At 52.4% G+C, this 11,982-nt stretch overlaps 1 protein-coding gene across 1 annotated transcript; it reads left to right on the top strand.

Moving 5' to 3' along the window:
- The first annotated feature begins 6,813 nt into the window (after positions 1 to 6,813).
- LOC149997150 (uncharacterized) lies at positions 6,814 to 11,046 on the top strand. Its single transcript, XM_090292231.1, has 6 exons — positions 6,814 to 7,136; positions 7,386 to 7,509; positions 9,277 to 9,295; positions 9,730 to 9,973; positions 10,627 to 10,697; positions 10,938 to 11,046. The coding sequence occupies exons 1-6, from the start codon at positions 6,915 to 6,917 to the stop codon at positions 11,044 to 11,046; spliced, it is 789 nt and encodes a 262-aa protein (XP_090148357.1). The 5' UTR covers positions 6,814 to 6,914.
- The last annotated feature ends 936 nt before the right edge of the window (positions 11,047 to 11,982 follow it).

The raw sequence follows: 11,982 nt of genomic DNA, 5'->3' as shown, positions 1-11,982 counted from the left end.
TGAGACAGGATTGGAGTGCAGAATGTTGGGAGGTGAACCCAGAAAACACTGGGGTGGAGGATTGGGGCTGTGAGAGGAGAAGGAAAGGCAGCTGGTAAAGATTGTATTGTTGAGCATGTTACCTCTCTGGGTAACTAATTCCATGGGGAGTTCTGGGACACAGTGTAGAACAAGCATCAAAGTTATCCCAACCAAGGGCAAGGGGGTGGTGGTGGTTGTTATCCAACCAAAGTATCTGCCCTCTTTGGCTGAGGGCCACTAGGTGGAATTATTCTGTGGCACTTGCCACTTACCCTGGATTTTCTAACCAGAATAAAGCTCGCAGGAAGACCCTAAGGTGCTGGCAGGGAGCTTCCTTTCCATGGTGTGACTTGCCAGGGGGCTGTGGGCAGGACACCAATCATGTGGACCACACTGCCCACCCAAGAGGGCACTCTGGTCCTTCCCTGGCCCCTCCTGGCTGTGAGAGTCCTATTCTGCCTATTACCCCCTTACCACCACACAGACATCGGTGCATACAACATGTATTATAGTAATCCTTGGGAAACCAAGGTGGTAGCAGGTAAGATGGCTCTGGGCAGAATTCAGGACAAGACTAAAAATTAAAGCCACAGCAGCAACAGAGCTCTCATTTATTGAACACTAAGTGCCAGATGCTGGGCCAACGGTTTACACAGCATCTCATTTGCTCCTGGCAGTAACCCTATAAAGCAGATCCAATTATTGTCTAATTTTGCAGAGGAGGCAACCATGGTTCATAAAGATTCAAACCTAGCTCTGCCTGCCTCAAAAACATTTGCTCTCAGCCATTGGATTGAGAGAATAAAACAGGAGGGAGCCTAGGCACACACACATACACAGCAGCTATGTGAGCGCCGGTGGGTGTATATAAGCGGAGGACCGGCACTTAATGAATGCTTATCCACAAGTCGGATCACAACCAAGCAGGGACCCAAGCCGGCACCCCCTTCCCCGTACCTCCCTCAGATCCACAAGGCTCCACGGGTTCCAGGACCCGGTCTCCGCAGCCCAGGCCCACCCAGGTGGCTTCCGACAAATTCCACTCGAGCCAAGGTGATCGATGAGAGGGGATGGTGGCAGGGTGGCTACCCCAGCCAGAAAGCCGACCGCAGCTGAATATCCAGTCTGGGAGGAACAGGACGAAATATCAACTGGCAAAACGAAGCAGACCTGCAACTCTGCTCCACTGCGGCTCTACCCGCGTGGGTTTGGGCAGTTTCCAAGGGTCGCAGCCCCGTCCTCCGTGGGCTCAGCCGCACCGCCGGGGCCCCCCACCGGATTTCCAAGTGCTCTTGTCCTCGCAGCTAGAACTCGCCTATGCTGGAGCAGAGAAAAGGCGGCAAAGTTTCTTTTGATAAGTTATGAATGGGGAGAAAGTGTTTGTAGAACTCATTGTTAAAACCAAGGAGCCCGAGGCTCAGCCGCCGCACTGCCAATCCCAGCCCGGAGGCTATTTTGAAATCGCTCCAGTCTCAGCCAATAGGTGTGAGGGAGGCAAAGCCCCGCGCCCGGTGCCGGCCAATGAGCGCGGCGTTATGCTAAGAAGCTGGGGGCTCGGCCCTGCCGACTGTCAGTGGGTTAAAGATGGAGCCGGTGGGCAAGAGGATGCCACGAGGTGCAGGGTCCTCCTGGTGGAGATTACGGGGGCGCCCGACTGCTGGGACCTCCCTCCCGCTAACCTGCCTTGTCAAGCCTGGGCCAGAAGCGGAAGAGGTGTCTCGCCGTGTGAGTAGAAGGGTCACACAGGTCGTGGAGAGCAGGCAGGGTGGCCCTAACCGGCAGGTCTGTGTGGAGGGGCGCAGCCTGTACCACGGGGGCCCTCTCCGGGCCGGGGACTCCAGAAGCGGCGGGGCCCCGCCCACGCCATTCCTCTGAGCAGCTCTGGGCCTGGGGGCAGAGAATCTGTTAGGACAGAACGCGGAGGCCACGTTGGGGGCCAGGGATGGTGGCCTGGGTTGGCAGAAGAGCGTCGTCCCGAAGTGGAGTCAGCCTTCTCACAGGAGCCGCGGGCCAGGTGAGGGCATAGGGTTGTTGAGCTGCATCCACCTCGCTTCGGGTGCGAGAGGGGTTCGGACTGTGGTGGAATGCGGACCCCTCTCCTTTGTGTGGGCGCACCTTCCTCTGCCCGCTCCCGCTCCGGGTTTGCAGCTACCTCTCAGTGTGGGAGTCTCTTGTCCTCTGCTATCTGAACGGGCTGAGTAAGATCTGGGTGCCCTGGGGTCCTGAGGATTGCAGCCCCCCTGAAATTACTCCTCCTGGCTCTGATGTCCAGGACAAGAGTCTCTAGCCCCCCCCATCCACGATTGAACTGCCCATCCTATGTGTATTGCTGTGGGGGCGGTCTCCCCTGCTGGCTGCAGGTGCTCTGAGAAGCAGTGCAATGATATTGTCAAAGCATCAGGGACCAACCTTGGAGACACCCCCCTTCTGCACCTCCATCTCCTCCTCCCCAGGCGGGGCCCCTTGGGCCTGCGGGTTCTCCCCTCCCCCCTGCCCTGCTGGCTCTCTTCTCCATGGAAACTTGAGATCCTGGCCAGGCCTGGGCCTCTAGGGTCAGAGGGCACCCTTCCCCCAGGCAGAAGCCCCGCCCCAGTGGGTCTGCATTCCTGGTCTGAGATCCCCACCGACCAACGGGAGAGCTAGGCACCGGCAGGCCTGCCTGACACTCTTTCCCTGTTGCACTACTGTGGGCTGCTGGAAAGCAGTGCAATGATGAAAGGGCATCAGTCAGGTCCAGCCCACCACACACAGCACCTGGGAGGGAGGGAATTTTGCTGCCTCACTCCACTTCCCAGCAGTTAGGTACAGGTGCAGAGCTGGGCTGGACCCTCTATCAGAGGATTAGGTGAGTGCAGAGCTGGGGGATTGCCCCATAAGTTCTGCATCTGGGTCATGGCTGGACAGGTGCAGGATCAGAGGCCCTGGATTCAGAAAGACTCTGTTGAAGAGGATCTTTTATACCAGCACCCTGGGTAAGACTGGAAACTCCAAGTTTGGTCAGGGTCTTGTGGAGAAGTAGAGGCCCACTGCTTTGCATGGAGGGTCTGTCTGAGCCAGGCTCAGACCCAGCTCACCCTTGACCATGTGGAGATGAACTGGACCAAGCCCTCCTTGAAGGCTTGCGGGGAACCAGAGTCTGAAGAAAATGTTTTCCTGGGTTCATAGCAGGAACAGCACTATTTGGAGTGGGCAAGTGGCCTTGGGATATGAAACCTGCAGATGATGCCCACCAACTACACCATCTTTTTCTCTTACAGGGAGATAGGCTACCCTGAGCCTGCAGGAGGAACTATGAGGTGCCTGGCATGCCCACCCTTGCAGCTGGAATTGGGGGGATTGGAACTGAACTGCCAAGGAGCCTGGCCCCAGGCATGCTGACAGGGCCACTTCCACCATCAAGACGTGACACAATGTACAAAGTTTTTATGTATCCAATGACGGTCATTCAATCCTCTCTCCTTGAGAGGAAGCCCAGGTTCCAGATGGGCATTTGGATATACACCTCAACCCTGGCTGAGTACATTGGGCTATCAGTTTCTCCTCCACTCTGGGGATAGAAGCTCTGGTGTTCACAGGGAGGCTGAGGGGCAATGGCACATGCTCCTTTGCCTCCTAGGCCTCATCTCTTGGGGTTCCTCCATCCCAAGGCCACCTGGCTCAGGCATGTCCACCAAGGTGCCATGGCTGGAGGTGGCCACACTTACTCTTGTGCAGATTCTATACCCATCAGCTGGAGCCCTTACTGGTAGACTTGGGGGTCTGCTTAAATGTTGTCTTCTAGGGGAAGCCTTATTTAGGTTCAACAGCATCCAGTGTCCCTCCAACAGAGCCTGATAAGATTGAAATACTCTCCTTATAGTTAAAGTCCTCATTAGATTGGGAACCCCTGAAGGCAGGGGCCTTATGTTTTTTTTTTTTCTGTTTGTTTGTTTTCTGTTTTTAATCTCTTGGTAGTGCCTGGCACAAATAGGCGCCCATTACACCTTTTAAAATACAAATAAACAGCCCTGGCTGGGGCAGCTCAGTGGATTGCGTGCTGGCCTGTGAAATGAAAGGTCGCCAGTTCAATTCCCAGTCAGGGCAGATGCCTAGGTTAGGGCCAGGTCCCCAGTTGGGGGCATGTGAGAAGCAACTGATCAATGTAGCTCTCGCACATCAATGTTTTTGTTCCTTTCTCCCTCCCTTCCCCTCATTCTAAAATTAAATAAAAAAATCTTTTTAAAAATCAAAATACAAATTAACATATAAAGTGATATTAGCATAACATGATTGGAAGGTTAATAAGTGGTTTGCTTGATCCTTCAAAGGATGCTTGTCCTGTTTATAAAAAGGCATGCACTATATATTTTAAAGTAAACTCTTATTTTGTAAGTTACAGGGATCAGGAAGCAAAATGGATATTTGAACCTGGGTGTATCTGCCTGCTCCTCCAGACAAATGAACAGCAAGATCTTTCTACTTCATTGTCTCCAAAGCAGGAGGAAGTGAGTGCTACCTCCTGCGATGAGGAGAGCTGAGGTTTAGAGGGCTTGTGTTAGGAGGTGAAAAAATCTCATTTGACTTCTCTGGTGCACTTCATGGTTCTTAAGGCTGATTTGGTGGGGGTGCTGGTGAGAGGTATGTAGAGGAGACAGGGAGGAAACAGTCCAGGGTGCATGCCCCTTGTTAGTGGCTGGGGTGGATGGTGACATCAGCCACTGACTAAGTAGGAGAGGGGGCAAAGTGCTGTGTGCTAGTCTGGTTGTGTTCAGCATGAGATGCTCAAGAAATGTCCCCAGCAGACACTGGGTACAGCAGACTGGAGCCCAAGGAAGGTCTGAGTCTGAGACCCAGGTTAGGGTTGTTAAGTCAGTTCTGGGTTGAGACCAAGAAGTGGATAAGATGGTCCAGATGGTATGGTGGAGACAGGACCCTCTGAAATGCATAAGTTGCAGCTTGAGATGCTAGAGAAGAAGCCACAACGAGTATACAACAAAGAAGTGGTTATGAAGGGTGTTAATGTCAAAACAGCACCAGATGTTAGACCTCGGCTGAGTTTGGCTAAGAAAATTCAGAGCCAAGACTCAAATACAAGCAAAAGTTTATTTAGAAAGTCACAGGGGTAGAAGAAGTGAGCTGTGTGGGCTCAGGAAACAAGTTACAGAGGCAAACGAAGGGCCCTTGGAGGTTAGGAAAAAGGCAGGCAAAACAAAACAAAAAACAAAAAACAACACACCTCGCCTTGTGGTAGGAGAGGAAAAGGCACTGGCATGCTATAGAGAGAGAGTGTGAGCACCCTGGGTCATTAGTCTTAAGAGCTTTTATCTGGAGGTCTCAGGGGAGGATCTCAATATCGTAGAATATTTATGAGCTTTCCAGGTGTGCCTCCTCAGGGTATGGTCTCCACTGACTGGTTGCCTAGTTTTGTTGATTTTCTAGGCCTGGAGCTGAAACACTTTTGAGGCCTAGATGTTATCTCTAGTTTGACCAAAACTGTCTCTAGTCAACAGACCCAAGGCTCTATTCCTAGGATTATTTGATGCAGACCAGAACCTCACTGTCTTGAGGGCTTAATGTTTAAAGGAGTGGTCATGCAAGGGCTTGTATGGGAGCCGAATGAGGCTATTCTCCAGCCCCCTTTTTCTTCTTCTGAGGGGGTCCACCACATGACTAGCATCATGACAGAGGAGGGTACCAGCTGCATGCCCATCAATCTGAAAAGCCAAGGAGTCTAAACTGCAGAGCCAGTGATATGCTGAGTGATATGCTGGGAGAGGAAAGGTCGCCCTGGGGACAAGGTCCCATCCACAGGTGTCCACTGCTAGGCACCCAGGATTTTCCTCTCTGGTGACCTTACGTACCTGCCCTATCATTCCTATTCTGCTCATGTCTGTCTAAGTGCCTGCTATATCAGGGAGGGAGAGGACAGGCTGGAGAAGGATGGCTTTGATGCCAGAGAGTAAGAGGATGTTATGCAAAGAGCCAAGGTCCAAGAAAACCTTGCCCAATTCCAAAGAAACAGAGGACTGGCTGTGAAAGACATGGGTTTATTAGTACTTACCTGTGCACCACGGGCAGTAGGCGGTGAAGTTTTCTGCCACACAGGGTTATATAGAATACAGAAAACAAACAGGGCATGCAGGGGCACACGCCGCGGGAGAGCAAAACGCTAGTTGTTTCTCTACAGTTGTTTACAGCTCAGGCTCACATCTAGGAGCAGTTTCTCTCTGGCCCTTTCTTGACCCACAAGCTGGCCAGGATCCCAAGATCTCAAAGGCCTTCATCATATTCCCACAGATGGGAAGGGGAGCTGGAGCTTGGGAAGGGGCTCGAGTTCTCACATACCACACGGAGGAAGAGGGTAAGAAGTCCTGGGCTGGGAAAGTTGGGCAGAGTGAAGTCCTTCGGCAGTTGTCTCGGGGAGAAGCAGGGCTCTGGCTGGAGGACGGGGAGGTATCCAGACCATGAGGAAGGGGTACAGCTGGGACAGGGAGGGGCGGGAGGCCGGGCAAGAGATGAGGGCTTTCAAGAAGTTGGAAGGTTCCGGCGCTGACCTTGTTCTTGGCGTGGCCCTAGGCTGGGCCCTGATCAGAGCCCTGCCGCAGTGGCGTTCGCCCTCCCCATCCAAGGTGCGAGAGCGCTCCTCCAGAACCAGGGGCATTGTCACGCGCGGCTGGCTCTCCGGATTGGGCCGCTGGCAATCTCTGAGGGGATTGGCTGGGGCGGTGGGTGGCGTGTCGGCTGTGAGGAACAAAGGCCCACTGCCCACCGTGACCCGAGCGCAGGCCTTTCGGAGCGGCCCCAATTCTCCAGCGTGTGGCGGGTGGGCACTTCATGCCCAGACCCTCGGTGATCCCCGCCTGACGGCCGCTCCGTCTCCAAGCAGCCCGGCAACACCCCGCAGCCCCAACCAGATGGAGGTGCTGGACGAATTCGACCGGGAGCTGCCCCAGAATGTGACCTTCTGCCAGCTCATCTCCGAGGAGGACTTTGAGAGACAAGGGGCGATTTACACTGACCGCGCGCTGCGCCGCCTCTTCCGCAGCCTCGACCGCAACCCCGCGCTGGCCGAGAGGGTAGTGCGCAAGGGCAAGCAGGCGGAGTGCGAGCAGCGCGGGCTTCTCTCCTTCCTCAGGGTGCGGGCCGCCCCGCCCCCGGAGCTGCAGGGGGCAGGGTGGGCATCACTAGGGCGGCTGCCGTCACCTCCCCCCCAGGCCTCTAGGGCAGAGCTTGGGGATGGGAGAGGAGGGACGTGGTTGGGCCTAGCCGGATTTGCTGGGCTGGGTCTTCCAGAAGCCTGCGGCAACCCAGCGTGGGGAGTGCAGGGGGCAGGTGGCTCACCGGTCCAGCTTCCTCCTGCCCTACTTCTCCGGCTGTTGTCGCAGGCCAAGTTCTTCTGTGCAGTCCAGGGGGAGCTGAACTGTTGCAACAGCATGGGCGCCCTAGAGATGCACCAGCGCCTGCAGCACCTGAAGAGAAGCATCCACCGCGTGCACCTCTACTCCCAGGGTGAACCTCAGCCTCTGCCTGGCCCAGGACCCCATGTTTTGAAATCTTCATTATGAAAATGAGCACACACCAAACTAGAGATTACAGCGCACCCCTAAGCGCCCGTCACCCCGCCTCAGCAGCCACCTCTGTCTTGCCAGGCTTGTTTCACTCTCTATACCCCCTCTTTCCTTTTCTAGAGCCCGTTTTTAAAAAAGATTTTTTAAAATTTATTTTTTAGAGAGAGGGAAAGCAAGGGAGAAAGAGGGAGAGAAGCATCAACGTGTGGTTGCCTCTCATGCAACCCCAACTGTGGACCTGACCTACAACCCAGACATGTGCCCTGACTGGGAATCGAACCAGAGACTCTTTAGTTCGTAGGCCGGTGCTCAGTCCACTGAGCCACACCAGCGGGGCTGGAGCACTCTAAGGGAAATCTCAGACGTCACTGTATTCCTGAATACTTTAGAATGCTTCTTACATTATCACAGTGTCAAACCTGACATAATTGACAAGATACTTAGTCCATAATCAAATTTCCCAGAAGGCTTATGAAAGACTTTCTACACTTGTTCTGTCATGTCAGGACCCAAGAAGGCCCACACATTGGTTTGGGTGTTTGTTAGGCCTCTTAGGTTCCTTTTCATTAGAGTGACCATATAATTTGTGTCTGCCTTGGGGCACCTGTGAGGAAATGAAAGGGTGCCATATTAGTGAACACACAGGGATGGCAAATGAGGCTAGGTGGCTGCTGCTAAAGTCCCCCTGGAGGCAGAAGCTCTTACTTCTCCCCTCCGCTGCTATGGATGTGAAGAATGGTGTGGTGCTTTGGGGTGTCCCACTTTACAGATTTATATCTGTTGTTCTGGTCACTGGTGGTGTTTGTCTCCCTCTGGGTATGTTTCTTGGATAGTTGCTCTAATGCCTTGATTAGATTTGGTTTCAGTTCTTGTGGTGTGTTTGTGTTCAGTGACAGATGATGCTGGTGGGTGGGGGCTGTTTTCTTCTGTATCACGTTGGGAGTCCCAGCTCACCTGGGTGTCCCACTTTCCATGATGCTGAGTGTGAGTGCTCCATGTCACCGTCTCATTTGATGGTGGGATGCACAGCTTGTGTACCTTTTACCACAGCCTCCTGAGGAAGCGTTGATGTTATTTATCCTTGTTTTGCAGAAGTGGAAGCAGGTGGGGGTGGGGGTGGAGTCCAGACTTGAAGTCAGGTCTGGGTTGCTCTGGGGTCCAAGGCCCTTAGCCTCCAGGACAATACTCCCTGGCACTGGTTATCATCATTCCAGATGAGCTGTTTTGATGGGCTGTATGAGGAGCTTGTTGACACCCTCTTTACTGCTAGTCTTCAATCTTGAGCAGTAAAAATAGCGAGGAAGATCTAACATGGAGAGATGAGAGGGGACAGGTCCCAGGGTCCTTCCCCTCAAAGATTTCCTCCCTGAGGGAGGGTGCAAGACCATCTTCATGTGAGTTTTCTCATTGAAGGTCCCTTTGCACAACCCTAGGACAGCCCTGAGGCTGGGTATAGTCAGTGGGCTCACTGTCCAGGGCCTGGCTACCCAGAAGTGCTGTCAGATTTAAGAGTTTTACATGATGCTTGTGTGTGTGTGTGGGTTGGGAGGAAGGGCAGCAGACCAACCTGCCCAGGCCATGCCCAGCCCTCCTTGACAGTGACACTCGGTCATCTCCCATGGAATTCTGCCCTTGAAATCAGACAGCCTGGTTGTGGATCCTGCCTGTGCCTTGTACAATTGGAGTTTCTGGTTCCACTTGAAGATAGAGACAGAAGCACAACTTCAGCCATGGCTGGGGTTGCTCAGTGGGTTGAGCACCTGCCTGCAAACCAAAGTGTCACTGGTTCGATTTCCAGTCAGGGCACATATCTGGGTTGGGGGCCAGGTCCCCGATTGGGAGCACATGAGAGACAACCACATGTTGATGTTTCTCTCTCCCTCTCTCTCTCTCTCTCTCTCTCTCTCTCTCTCTCTCTCTCTCTCTCTCTCTCTCTCTCTCTCTCTCTCTTTCTCCCTTCCCCTCTCTTTAAAAATAAATAAAATTAAAAAATTTAAAAGTACCCTTCCCACATGGGGCAGCTGTGAGGTCAATGAGGTAGTGCAAGTTGGTGCCTGTCAACAGTGGTGCCCTTTGGGGAGTCTGCCTCCCTTCTTCATTGGGGAGACTGAATACCCCACACCATTGTATTTGGCCCCTACTCTACGCTGTTCTGGCTGAGGGGTGGGTACTCACTTGCACCTTTTGTCACAGAGGCCAGGAAGAGAAGGAAGCCTAAAATGAAGAAACCAGAACCCATCCTCTTGCGGGACCAGTCAACCTCCCCATGCCTGCCACCAACATTGCTGCTGCCTCCGCCATTGCCACCGCCTGTCACCACCATGGCCTCTGCAGTGGCCCCATCACCCCCTGTCTACACTATGCCCCGGGTCTTTGGCCCCTTTCCTCCGCTGCCTAGCAAGTCGGTCAGTGGGTGCATTGCCCCTCCATTTAGCCCTGGGAGGGGCAGCCTCTGGTGCCCTGTGCAGACCAATGACTCTCCTGAGCCCATAGCACTGACACTCTGAACTTTGTTGTTAGGCAGCAGAGCCCTTTTTAAGACTGCAGACAAAGGTGTTGGGTGGAACAGCAATGGATGAAGTGATAAAAGGGGGAGGCTGCTCTGATTGAAGAGTTGGGGTGGGGGTTGAAGGCATAGAGCTCTACCTGCTTGGCCGCAGCTGAGCAAGGCAGTCCCCAGTACACCAGCAGAATCCTGGGGCTGCCAAAGGACTGTGGGAAACCACAGGCCCCCCTGCCATGTCTCTCCCTGGAGGTGTCATTCTCCTGTAGCGCCCTTCCTGACCTCTTGCCCATCCTGACTCTCACTTATCCTACATGCTCACTCCAACCAGTCCCCGATCCCCCGGGCTGGACTAGGACCTTCTCATTTGACTCCTAGCCCCCATCACGTCCCCTGTCCCCCTAACATGAAGCTCAGATGGGCACAGAGCATGAGCCTGATGTATCTGCTGATTGAATGAAAGTCACATAGTTCTCATAGTCCTTGTGTAGGTGATTTTATTTTTTAATGGGGAGGCCCCCAAACTTGTCCTGAGATTATGTTTGTTTCCTGAAGATGGAGAAAAGGGAAGTTTCAAGTTCTGAAATGAAATTAAACTGGACTGGCCTGGCATCAAACCGAAAGAGGTGAAAGGAATTTATTCTGGGCTTGAGGCAAGTGAAAAGGGAGCATTTTGGGGAGCATGCTTTGTGCTAAGCTCAGCTGTTATTTCCTCCCCATCTCTTAGTTAATCCTCACCACAGTCCTGAGTGGTTATTCTCTGCCCAGGGGTGAAGTCTAGGCTCAGAGCGGTACCCACCGAGACTGGGGAGGCCCTGCCTGGGAGGATCCCAGAGCTGATGATCCCCCTCTGCCCTATCTTGCAGCCACATGGTTGATTTGACCCCCTTGGTCCTCAACCCTGGAGGTTTCCATTTTTCATACCTGCCTGGAAACAGCGCGCACAAACTCCATTGCCCTGGCTTCCCCTGGTAAGTGTGCTCCTGAGCCTCCCTGGGGCCAGACACTGTCTTGCCTCAGCCCATGCTTCACCTCTAACCAGTACTGGAGTGGTGTGGCCAAGGGCTGGACAAATGTTCTTTTTTTTATCATTTAAAAAAAATTTTAAAGATTTTATTTATTTATTTTTAGAAAGAGGGGAAGGGAGGAATTAGGAGAGAGAGAGAAACATTGACCCGTGGTTGCCTCTTGCATGCCCCCAACTGGAACGTGGCCTGCAACCCAGGCATGTGCCCTGACTGGGAATCAAACCAGCAACTCTTTGGTTTGTAGGCTGGCACTCAATCCACTGACTACATACCCTTTCCCTTGCAATTCTACTTTAGAAAATTAATCTGAAATTCAGGAATGGCTTAGCATATAAAGATGTTAACCCCAGCACTAACCTAGGGAAAAACAGGAAGCTCCTTATATATCTCCCAGTGGAGTTAAATAAGTGATGGCCCTACCTGCACTGGATGTTTATTACATAACCAATGAAGCTTGTGTTCAAAAGACTATCAAGACATATACAACTTACCAGGGTATTTATGTTAAGTGAAAAAGGCAAGATAAATAAAAAGGCACTAATTGAATTACAGCTTTTTAAAATGATGCCTAGAAAAAGCTAGATGATATCTTGATAGGAATGCCCTGATGATGACCCAGCCTTGCTGTGTGGCTCCACTATTCTATGGGAAAACATATTCCATGGGGAAAAAAATTCACAATACAGAAATGCATACATAAAATGAGTCTCCTGCTGCTAAGAGTCCTACTGCTAAGACTTTCATGTATATCCTTCCAACACGCACACACACGGGTTAATTTTTAAACCAAAGTAGGATCATATTGTATATACTTCTCAGCAACCTGCTTTTCCCCGTTACTGTATCATTGGGGTGTCTTTACTTGTTGGGATATATAGAACTA

The sequence above is a fragment of the Furipterus horrens genome, unplaced genomic scaffold (assembly GCF_987537825.1).
Source record: "Furipterus horrens unplaced genomic scaffold, mFurHor1.1.pri manual_scaffold_11, whole genome shotgun sequence".
Taxonomy (NCBI): Eukaryota; Metazoa; Chordata; class Mammalia; order Chiroptera; family Furipteridae; genus Furipterus; species Furipterus horrens.
Note: the sequence above shows the minus strand (reverse complement) of the source record. Positions and strands in the feature narration are given on the sequence as shown.